At 40.7% G+C, this 19,933-nt stretch overlaps 1 protein-coding gene across 3 annotated transcripts in view; it reads left to right on the top strand.

Moving 5' to 3' along the window:
* col5a1 (procollagen, type V, alpha 1) overlaps positions 1-19,933 on the top strand; it is a 74,951-nt gene that overhangs the window by 35,734 nt on the left and 19,284 nt on the right. For 2 of the 3 annotated variants that reach the window (XM_085359932.1, XM_085359931.1), the window contains exons 6-32: positions 283-381; positions 494-874; positions 1,966-2,520; positions 2,622-2,678; positions 4,410-4,451; positions 4,970-5,032; positions 5,134-5,208; positions 7,704-7,796; positions 8,257-8,313; positions 8,444-8,497; positions 8,698-8,751; positions 8,910-8,963; positions 9,092-9,145; positions 9,231-9,284; positions 9,722-9,766; positions 10,522-10,575; positions 11,044-11,088; positions 11,839-11,892; positions 11,985-12,029; positions 12,934-12,987; positions 13,970-14,014; positions 14,252-14,305; positions 14,938-14,982; positions 15,104-15,157; positions 16,817-16,924; positions 18,239-18,292; positions 19,281-19,334. In XM_085359932.1, coding sequence (XP_085216058.1) covers positions 283-381; positions 494-874; positions 1,966-2,520; positions 2,622-2,678; positions 4,410-4,451; positions 4,970-5,032; positions 5,134-5,208; positions 7,704-7,796; positions 8,257-8,313; positions 8,444-8,497; positions 8,698-8,751; positions 8,910-8,963; positions 9,092-9,145; positions 9,231-9,284; positions 9,722-9,766; positions 10,522-10,575; positions 11,044-11,088; positions 11,839-11,892; positions 11,985-12,029; positions 12,934-12,987; positions 13,970-14,014; positions 14,252-14,305; positions 14,938-14,982; positions 15,104-15,157; positions 16,817-16,924; positions 18,239-18,292; positions 19,281-19,334 — 2,403 coding nt within the window. The remainder of the gene's footprint in view (positions 1-282; positions 382-493; positions 875-1,965; positions 2,521-2,621; positions 2,679-4,409; positions 4,452-4,969; positions 5,033-5,133; positions 5,209-7,703; positions 7,797-8,256; positions 8,314-8,443; positions 8,498-8,697; positions 8,752-8,909; positions 8,964-9,091; positions 9,146-9,230; positions 9,285-9,721; positions 9,767-10,521; positions 10,576-11,043; positions 11,089-11,838; positions 11,893-11,984; positions 12,030-12,933; positions 12,988-13,969; positions 14,015-14,251; positions 14,306-14,937; positions 14,983-15,103; positions 15,158-16,816; positions 16,925-18,238; positions 18,293-19,280; positions 19,335-19,933) is intronic. The other variant, XM_085359933.1, reaches the window with a different exon arrangement.

Here is a 19,933-nt window from a genome sequence, read left to right as displayed (position 1 = left end):
CTAAAGATAGGTGCTGGAGTCATTAGGAAAACTATGTAAGAGCAATGTGTCATTCAGTCATAGCAGTTTACAACAGGCAGATACAGTGTGAGCTTTCCACAAGGAGGAGGAACTCCTGTGTGCTTCTGATCGATGGTCGACCGGTTGTACAAACATCAGCCAGCCAGAGGCAATAGCGCAGTGCAACATATTTAAAAATCATGTTGCTAATAATTGATTGCCAATCTTTCTCTCTCAGTCATACACTCTCTTAATGCTGGTGGAATGTTTTTCTCCCTTTAGAAGAAAGCGGAGGACAGCTACTATTATGAATACCCTTACTACGATGATTTGGAAAAGCCTTATGACTCAACTCTTGATTCTGAGACAACCACAAAAGAGGTACCATTTCATGTTTGCTCTAAATGCCCGCATCTTATACATAACTGTATTGTTTCTATGTTACTACAGTAAAGCATCCAATGCCAACGTCCCCCTCCAAATATCTTTACAGGAGACAGAAGGGGACAGTCTGATCACAGGGGGTGAGATTTTGAAAGGCAGTTCGACTGGCACCGACTGGACCTCCATCTCCACCGGCTCATCCTCTCGCTCATCCAGCAGCTCTTCAAGTACTGATACTGGAGGAGGAGAAGATGATTACGCATTGGGGGTCACGTACGGCACCTATGAGGGCTATGACGACTACTATGACTCCACGTCTTCACCTGGTGGCGTTGATACCTCTCGAAGTGTCACCATCACCGGCATCGGCACTGGGGGCGAGCTGGACCTGGGAGCAGGGGGAAGGGTTGATTTGAATGCCGGGACTGGAACGAGGGTCATCACCACTGGTGAAAGGACTACAGTCACAATCTCCAGCAACAAAACATCAGTAGGTGGACATTAATCATGGGAGTTAATTGTTGCCAGTATTACTGCACACCTTTATGAATGGTATTGTACTTTGTATATATTCATTTTATTTTCTTTGTTCTTTTAAAAAAACTTTAAGAAGTTTGTAGCACAGGCAAAGTCAGACAAAGGTAGGGTGACAGAATACACAAACATGTATGTAGGAATAGGTCATAGATAATAACTACTGATTTGTGAATAATGGGACATAAATATAAATTGGGCTTATTATGTAATATTATATTACAGTTTATTTCTAACTAACTAGGCGGCTCATTCTCATTCAGTTGACATAAAACCTTTTTGGGGCCTTCTTGAAAGAAATGTAAAGAATGTAAAAATAAGGTCAGAGGTCAAATGTGACTAGATAGATAGTAAAGTCTACAATAAATAAACAAAAAAGTTAATGTAAAAGTGCACAGGTGCCTAGTAAGGGTCTGAGAAAATGTACATGTGCAACAGTGATTAAAAACAAGGAAAAGTAAAAATGAAGCATAGATTGGATGCAAACTATAGTGTGATGTTTAGAATCTCCATGTACCAGTATCATTTCCTACATGCTGCCAATACAAATGAAGGCAGTAGAATTTAAAGCATAGTTTTAAAGATAAAAGATGTTTCATGAAAGTTTGACCTTATTTGACCTTGACTTGAGATTCAAAGTTAAGTGATATTTATGTGTGTAAACAATAGCAGTAAGAAACATGGTTTTAAATAGCTCTATGTAGCATTATTATCAGCATTAAATCTATTGACCTTGAAGGATAGGTCAGAGGTCAAACTTGTCATGATATTTTAAATCTCTATCCGATACTTTTATACGCTGACACACCACAATGGTAAGTCAATTATAATTAGATTGTCAAATCAATACGTTTATCTTGAAAATGTTGGTGGATGTAGGCCCAATGTTAATGGATTGTTAACACCACCCCACTCTACACCCCTGCAAAATTTGATCAGAATTCATTCAAAACTTTTCGAGCTATCATGTTTATGGATGGAATGGTATTCAAAAGGCCACATTGCCAGTTATCCTCAATTATTCTGTCCTGTTAATTGTTCCAACAGGCAGGAGCCTCCCACGATGACTACGGATCCTACGGATATGACGACTATGACTTTGACAGGACCCACACCATTGATGGAGATGGCAGCAGCAGCAGCAGTACAATAAACATTGGAGGTGGAGGCAGCAGCAGCAGCAGTACTCTGAACATTGGAGGTGGAGGCAGCAGCAGAAGCACTACTGTGCACGTCAGTGGTGGAGGTGGTGGCAGCAGCAGCAGCAGTACTCTGAACATTGGAGGTGGAGGCAGCAGCAGCAGCAGTAGCACTACTGTGCACGTCAGTGGTGGAGGTGGTGGTAGCAGCAGCAGTTCCACCATCACTCTCGGGGGTGGAGGAAGTTCCGTGTCAGTGGGAGGCGGCTCAGCCAGCGCAGGCACCGGAAACCGAGGGTCCATCGCCACCGGCACTGACCTGGATGTGGATGCCTATGATTACACGGAAGGGTTCAATCAGGAGGACCTGAAAAACTATGACGGAGAGCTAGATGAAACCTACGATTACGGCACAGAGCTGCCTAACATAGGGCTGCCCGCTAACACTCAGGATTATGGGCAGGTGAAATTAAACAGGATACACTGCAGAATAAAAATAAATCATAAAGGTGATGAAGATAAGTGAGGGTGGGCTGACTTTGTTTTTGTGTCTGTGCTGTGTAGGGTTACGGAGCTCATGGTGAGAAAGGACAGAAGGGAGAGCCTGCTGTTATTGAGCCTGTGAGTATGACTGTTTGAACAACATACACAAGCAGCAGACGAAGGCTCCGTTTGGGCTCATGGGGAGGACATATGTGTAATCCACATCTAAACACAAACTATCCCTTACTTCCTGAATAAGGCTCCATAAGCCACACAAGCTCACCACAGTCATCTGTTAGCATCCTCGGACGAGGCCTTGCTCCTGGCTGTTCATCGTGGCTAAACCATAAACATTTGTTGTAGAGCCATGCGGCAATTGTTAATAAGCTCTACACACGGTGTAGGGAGCGTGTAATCACAAGGGAAGTAAAACCAGGAAGAACAATAGGAAGTATGAAAGGAATTGTTCAATTAAAAAACCTAAAACAGACACTCATATATATATGCAGGTAACACTGTGAAAATCTCTTCCTATATGGATATATATGCCACAAAAGGTTTGCATGTATCTAATATAGCACCAGCTGTTTTACTTCAAACAGAAGTCATGGAGCTCCACCAGGCATACCTGCCTCTGTGACTGAGTGCCTTCAGTGTTTACAGAAGGAGTTCATGTTTTTTGAGTCCACTTCCTTAATGAGCTTTTGTGTATGCACACGTATAAGCATGCTGGAACACACATACGCAACCTCCCAGTGTGCTTTTGTCCCTTTGCAACATGCAAAAAGCTGTGAGGTAGAAAACTAAGAAAGCTAAAAAATTACAAAAGGGCAACATGTTATAATACAGCCCTTGACTGAGGGTGTAATTCCCCTGTAACTGAGTGGACTTTCTATGTATTTTTTTTTTTAAAAGTATGCAATAAAATTTACCTACAAATACTTAATGATAGGTACACTAAAATAAGGACCTAACAAGTCAGATTTTTACAGGAAAGACGCTTCTGTAAATACATTTATTTGGTCAGTAAGTAATTTTAAGTAGCACAACGTCTGGATATTTTGCAGGAATTTTGACAGAAATTATGCTACAAGTACAAGTGTGGGCTGTATTATGAAGTGCTAACTTCAATGAAAAATAAATACATGTACAGACCCAGCCCCTCAATCAGTAGCCACAATGCAGGTGACACACAGGAATAACTGCAGGGATTGAAGAAAAAAAACAAAACAACAAGTCTGAAGGAAGTGTTTAAAATAAAAATGCTCTGAAGGCAGCTTGAACTTTGGAGAGTGGGCAGAATTTTAATCTCAGAAAACAAAAAGCCAAATTGCTACCACAAGAGCAAACAATGTGGTATTTATGTAGCTGTAGAGCTGCACTGATGCATCTGTTAAGTCAGATCCTTGAGTCTTTGAGACATTGAAATGAGATGAACTGCTATTATTGCCTTTTCAGTGTTACTGATCAGGCCCTAACTCAAACACTAACCCTACACTTAGACTGAACTAATTCCAAAATGTTCATAGGCATGGCTAAACTGGCTTTATGTTTCCGTTTGCATGTGTGAATAAGTTTAACATCCCCACTGATCTGATTAGCCCTTAACTGAACTTGTCCGGGTAGGGGAAGCACCTCAGGATGGCTTTGCCTGTTGTTTGCAGCCACTCTCTCGTTCTCTGTGGATCGACTGCAAACACAGCTGCAGTGACAGGCATGCATGCACATGAGTCAGCAAAGATGGGAACATGATGAAGGGACAAGTTTACAAGTGAACGTTTTCCTGTGTATTGTACTCAAGTGTGACAGTGTTGTTTGCAGCCATGTGCTTATGAATGAGGCCTAATGATTTGTGCTTGTGTGTTTCAGGGAATGTTAGTGGAAGGTCCGGCTGGGCCTGAAGGGCCAACAGTAAGTGAATCTTCCTGTCTCTTAACTTCCTGTGTTTTCCTTCCCCCCCCCCCTCGCATCGTAATCGCTGCCGTTTTTCTTGGCAGCCGCTTGGTAAAGAAAAGCCAATAGAGCTTCCTTTCACGCATTCATTGTTTGTCTGCACTACCAGAAAATTCGAGTTTTAATGCTTTGCTGGCTCCCGATGCAAAAAGGAGTGGCCCGAGCAGTTCCCCCAAAGCGGTTTTTGGACTTGATTAGATGTCGAAGGAACGTCGTCATTTATTTAGGAAGATTCCTTTAATACAGATTTGCTTTGACACCCTGCAGATGGAGTCCAGCCACTGAAGCGTTGCACTACAATATAAACAAATAAGAATACCCCACAAAGATTTACAGCTTCACAGCCTCTCTTATAAAATATTGCCACATGCACATTCCGTTCTGCTGTATGTGACCATTTTGCAAGATGAAGGCAAAACCTTGTGTTGTATTGTGTGTATATATAGAAGTTAAATGAGGTCTTCTGTTTAAAATAGGGTCTCCCTGGACCCCCAGGTGCTTCCGGCCCACCAGGCAGTCCTGGAGATTCTGGAGAGAGGGTAAGGTTGTTTTTTGTTTTTTTTAATGTCCTAAACATCACCAGAGGTTTACAAATACAAATAATAAAACACTCACTTGTGTTTGTAATTTCCCATCTAAGGGTCTTCCAGGTCGTCCTGGTCTTCCTGGTGCTGATGGCCTGCCAGGACCTCCTGGAACTGTCCTGATGCTGCCTGTAAGTAAAATACAATTCTTCTTCTTCTTCTTCCAAAGTCAGAAATTCTAACTTAGTGCTTTAATCCTTGTTTAACCTCCTTTAAGACCAATTGTTATTATTGACACCGTGTTTTAGCGATAACTTATACAATGAAGTGGAATAAAGGGGGTTTCCCATCAAGCCATTTATGATGAGCCTAACCCTTACGAGTAGGGGTGGGTTTTGATAATCGATTTATCGATTAAAATCGATTCTGGCTTGGATAACGTAAAATCGATTCATTAAAATCCTGAATCGATTTTTTAATATAAATTTATTTTGCCCAAAATGCCAGAATCTCAGGTGAAACCTCACAAAATTTCAACAACCACCAAACAGCTAAAACAGTAAATGAGAGCAGGAACACGGATTCTGCACATAAATGTAAACACAAAGCGCAGACCCACGGACAAGAATCAGTGAGATGTCGCCTTTCTCACCCGACGGCACGGACACGGTCGGGGCTGAAAGCCGACAGCTCGCTGATTCTGATGTTTCGGCGGGTCCGCGCTTTGTGTTTACGCCCTTTTTGCGCTGATTCTAAAGCTGTTAGTTTTATCTCTCTCCAAACAATATTGACCGAACCAGCAGCAAAAGAAGATCCAAACTACGCTTCACATAAACATCGTCATGAATTCCCTCTGACTTTTGCTGTTTTGCTTCCACCACACTTCATGCACAGCTCTCTCTCTCTCTCTCTCTCTCTCTCTGTACTTCAAGAACAGTTTCCCGTCTAAAAATCTGTTTTCTTCATTATTTGCTTGCTTGTTACCCACAAGTCTACCGTTGTTTACAGCGCTGTTGGCCGCTGTTTTTTTCCTTTCACTTACTTCCGAAAAGAAAACCTCATTTCTGCTGTTCAATGGGCTTCTGAACAAATTGAAACTTTTTAAAATTATGCAAAATGCAAAACGCTTAGCCGTGTCTCTAATAAAACCGCTGTAACTTCAGAGGTAATGTTCATGTGTTGATTAATGTTCTTCTTTCGTTTTTGATGTACTGCAGAATACTTTTATAAAATCCCAGGCCAGGAAAAATCACCTTCATGTTTTTCTGTGTTTTATCTTCAGCTACTTTGACACAGAAGCATCTGCTGTGATGCTCACACCTTTGATAAAGTCTTGCGAGTGTCAGCTTCCTTTTTATAGATACAAATATATGTAAATGTACTGATCTGAATTAGAATATTTCTGACTGTCTGAGGCAAAATTTCCCAGATACAAATCGAATTGAATCGAATCGTGGATCGAATCGTTTCGGGACCTTGTGAATCGGAATCGAATCGATTCTAGAAATCAGTGACGATACCCAGCCCTACTAACGAGCGTTTTGTTGCATAAATATGTGCTTCAACATGTTGAGTGAGATTCTTAAATAACAGCTGTAATGTCAGCTGCTTTAAGCTATGTCAGACTTGACCGCAACAGTTGCTCAGACATCCTAATAGCTTCCTGTGATGTCTACCTCCTCCGCTTTCTTTATTAGGTGCTGGGAAAATGCTGCTGCTGCGGTTGTAACTGATTAGTTGTGCAGATACAGAGTTGTGGTTTCAGGATTCCTCAAAAACTGTCTGGCGGAGTCATGTGGCAAACTCTGTCTGGACAAGGTGTTCTGGTGTATCTGCTGGCAGAAAGCCGGCGATCCTTGAGCTCCAAGTCTAATGAGAAACACGCCTTCTCATCATTTCAAGACGTTCTGTCTTGAAATGATGGAGTCAACATGAGCAGCACGGCAGGGTTAGGTGGCAAATCTAGACACTGGTGAAGCAGCTTCTCTTTTTTTTTAGCCATTTCTTGATAAAATCAGAACATCTCGTTTGCATGGCAGAGATAGAATCAAGTGGACGAAGAAAAACTGCGGGATTTGTGGGAAAATATGAAAAAATATTGTTTTTATTCAGCTGCAGTACATCTGACTCATCCCTGATGTTCTAGATCAACGGTTTGTATTTTGCTTCGTGGCAACAGCCCTCTCTGTGACTTTGAAATCCTGCACAGCATTTCACTGCTGTGTTGCCTCTGCATCTGCAGCACAACTGACAGTCAGTCTCCTGAGGACTGTGCCGTGTAATCCAAACCAAGATGTCTGGCCCAAACAAAGTCAAGAGTTGCACCATAGGCATGAATATTCATGTTAGGGTGTAATGCTGGCTTATCACCACCAGATGGCAGTCGAATGTGAACATTATGGCCTGCAAGCAGCCATGGATGGAGCTGATTTGACAGCTGGAGGCTGTAGCATAGTTGTTGTTGTTTTTTTTTGTTGTTGTTTTTCTTAAATGGACAGACTGTATTAAAGAAATATTAGAGCTATTGTTGGTAACAGTGTGTGGCTGTTTAAACTTAAAAGATTAATTTTGCCACAGGCCAGCACTTTAGTCCTTACACATGCTTCTCTTGGCTCTCATTTTTTTGTTTCTTGTGTATTCCTTTTTATGGGACTGAAGTCTCACCAAGCTATCATTCCTTCCATAGTTCAGACTCAGCGCCGGAGGTGACTCTGGGCAGAAGGGACCTGCTGTATCAGCACAGGAGGCCCAGATGCAAGCCATCATGCAGCAGGCTAGGGTAACAGTTTACACCTTCACATTTCTGCTATTTTTACTGCTCTTTGTTGCTAAACTCTGCGAACTATAAGATTCTCATGTGGAAAATATCTTATTTCAGATCATTTCATTCTATACTTTTAACTTTTTTCCCTCACTTCTCCTCAAATGTCATATTTTTTTTTATTTTTGTTTCGTTTTTAACATTTTGTTACTGCTTATCACATGACTTTTACTGTATTTGTGGCACATTTCCTACAATGTTCTTCCTCATTTATTATTAATAGATGCTGCATTTTGTGAATTAAGTTTAACATTAACATGCAGAGCACAAGTATAGACACAGTATACAGCAGAGACAAATATGAATTGCTAAATCTGCTGCAGTTCTATTCACACATGAGCTAAATTGTCCTCTTTCCTTCTTTTCCATATGTTTCATTTGATTTCATTTTTATGTTATTTCTCCTTTCTTTGGTCAGCTGGCTATGCGCGGTCCTACAGGGCCAATGGGTTTGACTGGCAGACCTGGACCGCTGGTATGTATGGCAAATCACCTCCCAGCAAAAACACTGAAGCACAAATACTCTGATCTGCAGATTCTGTTGCACACAGGATGGTCTTGCTCAATTGTTATATGAATTTTTAGTCAGTATTTTTCTTTTTAAGGGTCCTCCTGGTGTACCAGGACTGAAGGGGGAGTCTGGAGAGGCAGGACCTCAGGTACTAGAAATCACCATGCTACATTCTGTTTTCAGGATCAGTTTCTGATCATATCAGTCTAAGCAAATGTGGAAATGTGTTCACTAATGCTGAGCCTTTGTAATATTCCGTTACTAGCAAATCAGCTAAAAAGCCTAATTTAGGTGGATAGATTGGAAATGAAAAAGATGGCTCAGTGATTTACAGCACTTTTGTTTTAGGGACCACGTGGACCTTTGGGAACCCCTGGACCTACTGGAAAGCCTGGTAGACGAGTAAGTTGTCAACCAAGCTATTCAGCAGCAAAGAAGTAATATTAAGACTAAGCATGATAGTTTTTATGCACTTCACAGTGTTTGTTTGCGATTGCAAATAGTAAATGCTCTGTGATTGTCTTGATCTGGAGGTAGAACATGTGCTGTTGCTTTTACAGGGTCGCTCTGGAGCTGATGGTGCCAGGGGCATGCCAGGACAGACTGGACCAAAGGTATGTCGTCTTTTCCATTCACGATGCACTTAAATGTGCCACTTTTGACAAAAAGATTTTTTGAAGTTAATTTTTAAGCTGAGGTGGTGATCTATATCATTAAATGTTCTTTTTTCCCCGCTTTTAAGGGAGACAGAGGATTTGATGGTCTGGCTGGACTTCCTGGTGAAAAAGGACACAGAGTAAGCATTTTAACCTTTAACCTGAGAGGTGTGTGCCTGTTGGAATTTGGACAACAGTTAAACATGTTCATATTTGTTTTCACAGGGTGAACCCGGCCCCCATGGACCTCCGGGTGGTCCTGGAGAGGATGGAGAGAGGGTAAAACAAAAAAAAGAAAAGAATTTCACTCCTGCCCCTTCATTTTCTTATCAACCTCAAGTGCTGTGCACACGAAGTCGCACTATCTGAATTTGTTCTGCTCTTGCACAAATGACTTCTTTGCAGGATTCTTCCCAAACGCACCGTTTTGTCATCATTTGAATTGAACTTCCACTTTCTCTTCCTACTTTCTCCTTCTCGTCGATTTCGTTCCTTATAATACGTTCAGTTTTTTCTCTTTGCAAAAATACCTTTTCCCAATTTCCCTCACCTTCTCCATTAAACACAACTGATGCAACTTGATCCCCCACTTCCTCTGTTTCTTCATTATGTTTTCACATTACACACACACACACACACACTTGCACATCCTCACTTTCTCCTCCATTATAATTCACTGTCTGTTCCACAGCCTGACCTGCTCTTTTCTTTCCCAGGGAGATGATGGAGAGATCGGACCCAGGGGACTTCCTGGTGAACCAGTGAGTGATCACATATATTACCATTCAGTCTTACACTCAGGGAAATGTATAAGAGCTGCAGGCCTGCTGTCATCATGTTATTGTGTTACTGAACAATCATACTGTCGGCTGGTATCATATATCACATGTTCATAGTCATATAGACTTGGAATTTTTTATTTTTTAGTGCTATTGTGGTGCAAAGTGAATGTTGATCAGAACTCATGTGTACAGGGGAATCTCTAGTGGTGAGAAAAGCAAGCAGAACACATCAAGCTTCTTTTAATAGCCTCCCACACCCCGCCTCACCCATGCAGGATACTCCCTGCGGAGGGTGGAAAAGACAGGAAAAGGAGAAACCATCAGAAAGCCCTTGATATTGCATGTTATGATCTTTTTTATCCACCAGGGTGCGCTACATTGGTTTGAATTCACACAGTCAGGACAATCCATCTACTTGGGTAACTGTAGCTGTGAGGCATGGCACACAGAAAGAAAATCACAGCACTGTTTCATGGGTACGGCTGAGGGAAATGCAAGAGTAGTAAAAAAAAGAGAGAGAGAAAGAAAGAAAGAAGGAAAAAAAGGAGAGCGGGCTTCAGCTTTCCCTCACATCTCACTCTGTAGAAAATCCTCAAGGACATTTGGAAAGTGAGGTTATTTCCAGCAGTATAATTTTGAAACTTGATTTAGCTGAACGTGTTTAATAATGCATCAGTCCTTTTTCACAGGTGTGATATCACTCTCAATCTCATTTCCCTTCATTTTTACCACAGGGGCCTCGGGGTTTGCTGGGACCAAAAGGACCTCAGGGACCTCCTGGACCACCTGTGAGTGCCCACCCCCCACCCAACCCTCTCACCTCTCCTTCAACTTCTCAACTTTTCATATCCAGCAATAGATTTACAGTTTAGAGAGCGGAATCAATTTTTTAGCATCTCATAAGCAGCGAGAGAAAAGGGAAGGACAAACAACAACCACGGGGAAATACAAAACTCAATATCTCTCAGACACAATATACAAAAGAGTAGCATATGTTATTGAGTTTAACTTCAGCTTCTCTGATAGATGTCTACAGTGCAGCGAGGCTTCAATCTAATTTGTTCCAGCGGATTTAATTTAACGTGGACACTGCACATTTTTGAAACTGATATCTCTCTGTAGGAGTTAGCGATTCAAATACATCAGACTTTAAAATTCATTCACACAGTTGATTCTGTCCATTTTAGTCTTTTATAGATTTGCTGCCTTTCCCTTTTCACTTTTTGTTCTTAATGTTCTTTTGTCACCTGCTGTAGGGCGTTACTGGAATGGATGGCCACCCTGGACCCAAGGGAAACATAGTAAGTGAAGCTGGAATGAACTAAATTGCCTATATGTGCAAACTCTCAGATAAACCAACACGCACAATTTCAATTTCAATCAACGTTTGCTTAATTTCACCCTCAAAAAAGCCCATGATATGCACTCATGGGCAAACACACACAAGCACACACACACACCAGTTCAATCAGACATTAAGACATAATGAAGAATAGGCTGCCTGTGTTTAGGTCTATTTGAGCAGTCCACCTCGGCCGCTTGTACCATTCCAGCTCAATTTCAGGCAGCGCCCGGCTGTAATGAGAGAATGCCTAACTGAAGCAGCTCCTTTGTTCTGTTGGGAACGATCCAACGAGGTAGAGATGAAAGACCAGGAGCGTTCCCCGACTCTTGGCCTGAGGAAATATAATTGATTGCCAGTTATCTCATTGGGAAAGGTGTTGTTGTGTTTGTGCCTCAGCAGTTTCTTTCATTAGGAAAGTAGTTGCGGTAATGTGCACTGTGTACGTGTGTGTGTGTCTCTTACCTCGAGCCGTGGAAAGATGCTACTCCATCAGTCCAAAAGTTGTGGCTTATTGTGTTGTTATGAGGTAATCATGCAGAAGTGTGCTACTGCTTCTCATTTATATTTTTTCAGAGGAAATTTTCCCCTTTGCTGGACAATGCTGGTCACCAAATCAGTTTCGCATTCACACAGCCTGGTTGAAAATCAATAAATTATTCAGTCTTTTCTACATGGGGAGATTTCTAAGACAATTTTTCTTTTTCAGGGACCCCAAGGAGAGCCAGGACCTCCCGGACAGCAAGGCAACCCAGGAGCCCAGGTGAGTGATGAAAATGTAGTGTGAATTTAGATCTTTCTTTCTCGGAAGTGTGAAATGAAAGCTTGCTGATCATTTCTGTATCCTCCCCACAGGGACTTGCAGGGCCTCAAGGACCCATTGGACCTCCAGGAGAGAAGGTAACATACCACGTGGCTCTAAAATCCTGTAACTCCACTAAAAAAAACTCTAAGATGCTTTAAAAACAAAAAGAATCAGAATGTATAAAATAGCTGGTCGCATTCATTTTCATGAGCGGAAAGCCAAGTTGCTATCTTATTCAGAAATGCTTATCACACAGTTATGCAAATGCCTCCTCATCCCCAATGCAGGACTAAATGTTGCCTTGTAGACGGTACAGACAGATTTGAATCCTGATACATTTTAATTTCATTTCAGCTAAATTACATTGGCTAACTTATATGGAGCACACTCACTTTATTATTGAGCATTTGGGATTTGGTAATGTAGGTACCGCGTGTGCCCTGATTTTAAAAGACATTAAAGCCATCATGATATTTGCTAAGTGTAATAAAGCGAAACAGTAGACTTAAATCGTAGATCTTTGAATTTAATACAACACATTCAATACATATGCAAGACTTTGCCACCCCAAAACACCATGTAAATAATTTTTGGGACTAGAGCTAATGAGCATAACAAAGAGAAAAGAAATCTGCATCCTATTATCGTCATGATTCATTTTATGTGTCTGTACCTTTGCTTGTCTAAGAATCCTACTGTTTGTCTTTTGGCCACTGAGGTTCAAATGAATTATAATGACAATAAATGAAATTTTACGCACACTCATCATCACCAAAGGATGACACCTACAGGATTTTGTGATCCCCTGGGTTCTGGTGTCATGTGTGGGCTTCTGGGATATGTCTCGCCAGCATTTGAATGGATTATGTAACAATAGTCAGTGTTATATCAGCTAAACCTCACGTTGTTGTTATACCGATAGACATCTATATCCTGTGATGGCTCCGTGTGCTCTTGTTATCTTGTCATGTTTACTCTGACCTTCTATCATCTACCCAGGGCCCGACCGGAAAGCCAGGCTTGCCAGGAATGCCAGGAGCTGATGGCCCTCCGGTGAGTTTTTAGGCCACGTTTCCAAAGAGCCGTATTTTATCTTTTTCCTCCCCTCTGTCTGTTTATAAAGAGTTTTTTATAGGTAGCTGTGAGAACTCACATTTTTAAAGCCATATCTCTAATTTTATTTTATACAGCCTTTTGCTTCACAGGATAAAACACATCACAACAGACGCACTTTATATAGGCAAACAGTCCCTCTGACATCCCTGCACAGACAGTACACCTGCTATAATGGCAGATGTTTCTTGGAAGGTACCAGGTGGCACCTAAGAGAGATAGGGCCAAGATTTGAATAACTACAGGGCAAGAAAAAGATTTAAAAAAAAAAAAAGCAAAACAGAAAAAGGAGATAAAGTAGAGCCCCACGACACACAATATCTCTCAGCCTTTTAATAATTTCTTTTGAGGGTAGTTCTCCCTGAGTTACACAGCCAGGCTGTTCCTGTTAAATCTGTTTTGTTGCATATAAAGCAAGCACAATATTCCCAACCTTAGTGCTCCCTTTCTGCCTCTTCTCATGTATCTGTTTCTCTCTCCATCCTCATATCACTAATAGCCCATCAGAGGGTTTGCACAGCTCCTTTTGTTAATGAGAATGCAATCATTTTCCTCTTAGTCCTTCCTTTCAGATGAGCATCCATGCATGTGTGTGGATGTGTGCGTTTTTTGATGAGGTGGAGTTTTGTGTCATACATGCACGATGCTGTTTGCTATATTGCTTGTACAAAATTAAGAAAATGACAGTCTGTGCTTTTTGAGCTCAGTGATAGCTAGTAGGGCCTCTTTAATACAAATCTCAAATGCAATTAGACTGCAATGGCTCTATTTTTTTTATTTTTTATTTTTGCAGTTTTCCACTTTGATACGTCCCTCCAACAGTTTTAATAACCTAATTTCTCTGTTTAAGGGGCCTTGTGGTATTTATGGTAGTAATTATCCTCAAATGAAATGCCATAATATTGCTCTTAATAATTCACAGGGTCACCCTGGAAAAGAGGGGCCTTCTGGAGAGAAAGGCCACATGGTGAGTTTTATTACATTTGCTTCCCATGAGCTAGCTTTCATTTCTTCCTTCCTTTATTTACGCTTTTCTCGCTTTTTCGTTTCCCCTCCTGTTGTCCTTGTTCAGAAACATTTGCATAAAATGTGTTTGCATTCACGAAGATAAGATTAGCAAAATGTGTGCGTGTGTGTGTGTGTGCATGCTTGGATTGTTAAAAACTACGTGCTGCAAACTCTTATTAAATATTTGTCTCTCTAGGGTCCTCCTGGCCCTCAAGGACCTATTGGTTATCCTGGGCCTCGAGGCGTGAAGGTGAGTTGATTATCAACCACTAAGAAATTAATTTTATGTATTTTTTTGTACTTTGCATTTAATGTGTTAATAGTTCCCCAATATCTCATTTGAGTGTTGTTGTTGTTGTTGTTTTTTGGTGTTTGGCCAACCAGACTAGTGTGATTTTGCAAATAAATAAATAAAAATCCCCTTAAAAATGTTTTGTATAGGCTTCTGTCTGTGTTTGTCGGAAAGACTGAGATGGCAAAGGGGCTGATAACAGTTCAAGGTGCACAGCCCTCTCCTTCCTCTGTGCCATTAGTATCTGATGAAACCGAGACAAAAGAATTCCCATCAAATAATTCTTGGAAAGAAAGTGTGACTGATCCAATCATTAAAGCTGCTACTGAGCTAGGGGGATCACACAAGTGGCTCGACTCGTAGCTAATAGTCCCCCTGTTACATGGCTGAAGTCTGCTCTCAGGGAAGATGAAAAGATTGGTCAAGAAGGAAGAAACTTTGTATGCTAATTTATACACCAAAACAATGAAAATGAATCCATCCTAAAGAGTATCCTCTTTTGCACAATTTACTTCTAAGTTTTAAAAAAAGTGTAGCCGTCCGTTATCCTCCCCACTGGTTTGTAATTTCTGCCTGTTCTTGTATCACAGGGAGCTGACGGTGTGCGTGGCCTTAAAGGACACAAGGGTGAAAAGGTAAAGGAATTCAAACAGCTGGCTAAAAAACGTCTAAGAAAGTTGTGTGGACTTATTTGATCATCTCTGCATGCATACCAATCAAATGGTTTCAACATCGTTTTCTTTATCCTTCTGCTAGGGAGAAGACGGCTTCCCCGGCTTCAAGGGAGATATGGGTATCAAAGGCGACAGGGTAAGGCTTGTTTGTTTAAACTTGACTGCTGGATGAATCACTCAAATGATCACATTAATGAAACAACTCTTAAGTGCTGCACTCAGAACTACCTTTGTTTTATTGGGGGGGGTGAGGGTGACCTTTATCCACAGTAAGTGAAAGGAGCAACCACTCCTGTCACTTTATCCACTTTCATTGCCTAAGCCTCTGTGACTACCGCAGAATTGTGGCTAATGAGCAAACATAAGGTGTTGTTCCAGTTGACAAGTGGTTTGTGTGCGTGCGTTTGTTTTAATGTGAGCAGTTTCCAATTTCTTTTCCATCCCCATTGCCTCTTTCCAGTCACTCCTAACCTTGACAACTTTAGGAGAAAAGCGCGACTTTGACAGGTTTTCCTGACTACAGCCTCTTTCTCCAAAGTGCTTCAGGGATTTACACTGTCAAGTCTTAAGAAAAAAATGCTTTCTACAGTAAGAAACATAACTTGCACAAGCCAATACTTCAAACATCAACCCTCCAATCCCTGACCAGGCTGTCTCTAGCTGAGCATAGAAAGGAAGGAGAAATCAATGGCACTTTAAACCCCTTTAAACCCGGGAGAGAGACATGGGGCTCTGGCTTATTTTCCTCTGGAGATGCAGCAGATCCAGATGAAAGCAAAGATTTGAGGAGGCCCTCTGCTTTGGAGATGCACATAGACCGGAATGTAAATGACTCATTTTGAAGCGTGCCTATGAAAAGTGTGTGAGTGTGCTCAATTTAAAGTGTTCTGTTTGATGAGCTTGCAAGTGTGAGTCAAGTACAGTTTGTCTGATGCCGTTTTAAGTGCTGGTGTGCGAGCACACTGGCTTTGCCTTCAACTCTGCGCAAGCCTTTAGCTAGATATCTTTTTACACACCACCAGGTCTCATGCAACAGTGACTGGCTGTCAGAGTGAGTTTGTAGTCTGTCACTTAATATGTGTCCCGCTTGAAGGAAAGCACACTTAAAAAGAGAAGCAATATTAAAATAGCTAATTTCTTTAATGATGAAGCAACAGAAATTAGCATCCTTAAGCCCCTTTTTCGATGAATAATAAAAGCAAAGCATTCTTAAGTTATAGAGCAAAAAGTGACCATATTTGTGCAAGAGGATGGAGGTCTAAGTTGTCAAAAGTGCAAGCTAGCTTGGTTAGCAACCAGCTAATTAGTGCTAATAGATGTTTTGCAGGCACGTGACCGCTTACCAGTCTTGTAGGACATTTCGCTCAAGTGATTGAATAGCCTACTAAACATTATGTAAATGAGATAAACTATGGCAACTATGAGTAAACATACAAGTTGATATACTCCCTCAGAGGAAGTAAAACACTTTAAAGGCAAGCATCTTGCTTATTAAGGTAACAAGCTATAGACTATAGAGAGCAAAACTGTTTTTTTATACCAGTCATAACAAAATACTTGTTTCAGATCTCTCTTATAGTACCCAGATTCATTGTAATCACCTTAGAAAGCTATATGAGTGGAAAAATATTCCCACTGATGCTAATAATTTGTGAATGCACAGTCAATAGAATAATCTTTGCAAAACCTGAGGGGAGAGATGTGCTCAAGTACCTTGTTTTTGTTTGTTTGTTTGTTTGTTTGTTTACCATACAGGCTAATGGCATTTGTATTTTTTACATCTTGTGCTTTCCAGGGAGAACTTGGACCAGCAGGACCCAGAGGTGAAGATGGCCCCGAGGGGCCAAAGGGTCGTTCCGGGCTTCCAGGAGATGCTGGTCCTCTTGGCCCAAGTGGTGAGAAGGTGAGATTCTTAAAAAAACTGACTTAAACAGAGGCAGAGTAATTGCTTGACTGGTCCAATCCTTATCCAGTGAGGACAGGCGAAACTTGTGTTTGTTATTCACAGTGTAATTTAATTATAGCCTTCACACCAGCTTTTCCCCACACACTGATCCGGTTCTAAAAATACCGCTGTAGTGTTTCTGCACGTTTTAATGGAGATGTTACTCGCTAGAATAACAGAGTTTTTATTACTTAAACTCACAGATGCAAAGAGCTTACAGCATACTGTGGGAGAGAGCCAGCCTTCTTTACTTGCATTAAGTTAGGAATGTACATGGAATTAGGAGATCAGCGAGGTAAAGAAAGTCTGTAGATAACTCGTAAACCCTATTTAGACTGTGTGGGCATCTTCACAAGTGCTGCTATTTTGGTTTATGTAGTTCATGAAAACATCTTGTGTTCAACATTATAAATACTTCTTGCATTGCAAGAATCAAAAAAAATTAAGACACTGCTTTTGCTACAGACATAGCTGAAATAGAGGCTGTGGAATTTGGGATTGATGAGATTTATAAGCAGAGTGCTTCATGTATATAGAGCTGTTTGCGGCTACTCTGTAGCAACCTGGCTAATCACAGTAAACACAGTTGGCAGCCTCTGTGTCATGGCTGTAGTGTCCTGCTGCCCTTCAGATGAGTGTAGTAGTTCAGCTGGGTACAGAGAAGGTTCATATACAGTATAATGTATGTGTAGATTATAGGTACTATAGCAAAGACAGTGTTAATATTAAATTATAAATCAACAGACTCTTACTAGACGTTGTAATTATAAGTTTTAATTTGATGCCAATTGAAATCCTCTGTTGGCTTGAGAATGTTTAATTAAAAACATTTATTTACATTTTTTTTACAGGATTTTATTTGAAATAATCCCATCATCACCATGCATTTGGCAGATGCCAAAAGCACACATTTCTCTCAAAGTCTGAAACATCTTGTCTTTTTAATATGAGAAGAGGTTATCACTGGTTATCAGGTGTCACGGATTAAGAGGAATAATTTGGTACGGCTCTAATAAGGAGTTTGGTTTGAGGCAGGAGAAGATCAGTGGATTAAGTAAATGCTGCGTTAAATGTTCAGTTTTTACATTTTTACATAGAGCAGGAACCTTATTATGTCTCTTAATTTGATGAATCGTTTCATGGAGCTCAACCTTGTCGTTTTTTTTGTTAAAAGTAGTAAATTAATTTTTGTAAATACTTTTTGATAAACTTTTATAAGTTCCTGTCAGGACCGTATATAACAGTATACTTACTAATCTTTCTCTTTTACAGGGTAAACTCGGAGTTCCTGGATTGCCAGGATACCCAGGAAGACAAGGACCAAAGGTAATTGCATTTATACTGCTAAAGAGCATTGTTATTAATTTACTGATTTTACCATATCCATGCTCGGTTACAGTAATTACTGTATGTTAATTTGGGCGAGGCACCAATGAAACCAATGATGCCGCTAGATGAACATACAGTATTTCACCACCAGTCCCTGGGTTAGCTCTGTGTTATCTGTTAGAGCTTTCTGTGTTCATGGACACATGAACTTGCGTGACACTTGTTAGGGTCAGTCGACTGCTGCTTTTTACTATTTTATTAAGTTCCATATTTGCAGAGCCTGTCAGGTTGGTTTAATTGCTGATCATCTAGCTCTCCAATAGTTTTTTCGTGGCTGAAAATATACCTCCATTCATAAGCCTTTTCAGGTTATGTCTACTTACGTGTAAGTTGTTTAGTGTATGGTGTTAATAATCCCAAATTATTCTCAAATAATTGCCTTTCTTTTTTTTTTTTTAACAGTTTTTTTTAAATTGTGCTTTAATGTGACTTTATCTTTCTTTTAATTCAGTGTAATAATTTAAATTATGTCTTATTTCCTTGCTTTGGCCAACATTGCTTGTTATTAAACTTACTTGACAATTTAATTTAAGCTAATGTTAGAACTCACAGAGACACAGTTAACCTGACCAAAACGTGCTTTTCTGTGTGTATTTGAAAGAGAACGAGGAAAATAAAAAATACACACACGTGCATGTGCAGGCTGCTTTTGCTGAACTTTTTGATGGCTCATCGTTTAGCCTCTCTGAGGCAAAGCTGCAGTCTGACAAGCGGACATGCTTGAAGCTTCCTGATCAAAGAGCTGGGGATTTGAATATGCTATTTGGTGTCAGCCTTCAGTTGCTGATACAATAGCAATAAAGGAATGCTGTTACTTGTGTGCATGCAGTCTTCTGTTAAATGTATTAAGCCAAGGGTATAAACAAGGAATATAGTGACTGTGTTTGCTTCTCAAATGATTAATTGCTCTCTTGCTCACACACAGGGATCCCAGGGTTTCCAAGGTTTCCCTGGTGCCAATGGAGAGAAAGGAACTCGGGTATGTATGTAGATAGACTTCTTGATATTCGTCTCATTCCCTCAAGGGTTGGATACAGGCGTACCGCCAGAGACAGGCTCCCGTCCCAGCTCCAGATTTATCAACCTAGTGGAAGTTGCATGGCTCTAACACAAAGCAACAGAGACACAATTGCTCACCATTGCAATTGCTTTTCATTACCACTTGCACAATTCATTTGGATACCCCAAAAGCTTTGTTTATCACTTTGTGGCTCTTGAGCAATGCTTCATTTTCTTTTGTCGAAGGGATGGGTCATTAGCTCGCCTGCAAGAGTAATGGTTTGTCAACACGAGTGGAGCAAGGCGCATTAAGCTTTGTCATCTTCACAAAACATTTGTAAAGTTTATGAGACCCAGCTCCGAGACAGAAAGGGATAATAGAGCTATTAAGATAGTTTCACAACACTTGTTTGAAACTTAAAAAGCTACATAAAAGATTTAATAGTTTTCCTCATTAAATTTGTATGTAGCCAGTGTCATTGTAACACTGCTGCAAAATTGCTATATCATGCATAATTGATTATTAAAATATCATTTTCCAAGGTGGCAATGACTTCACATGTAAGTGAAGATAAATGT

This window comes from Diplotaxodon limnothrissa, linkage group LG7 (assembly GCF_057381915.1).
Source record: "Diplotaxodon limnothrissa isolate DT_005_m linkage group LG7, D_limnothrissa_male_GT1.1, whole genome shotgun sequence".
NCBI classification, from domain to species: Eukaryota; Metazoa; Chordata; class Actinopteri; order Cichliformes; family Cichlidae; genus Diplotaxodon; species Diplotaxodon limnothrissa.
This window is presented reverse-complemented; position numbering and strand designations above follow the sequence as displayed.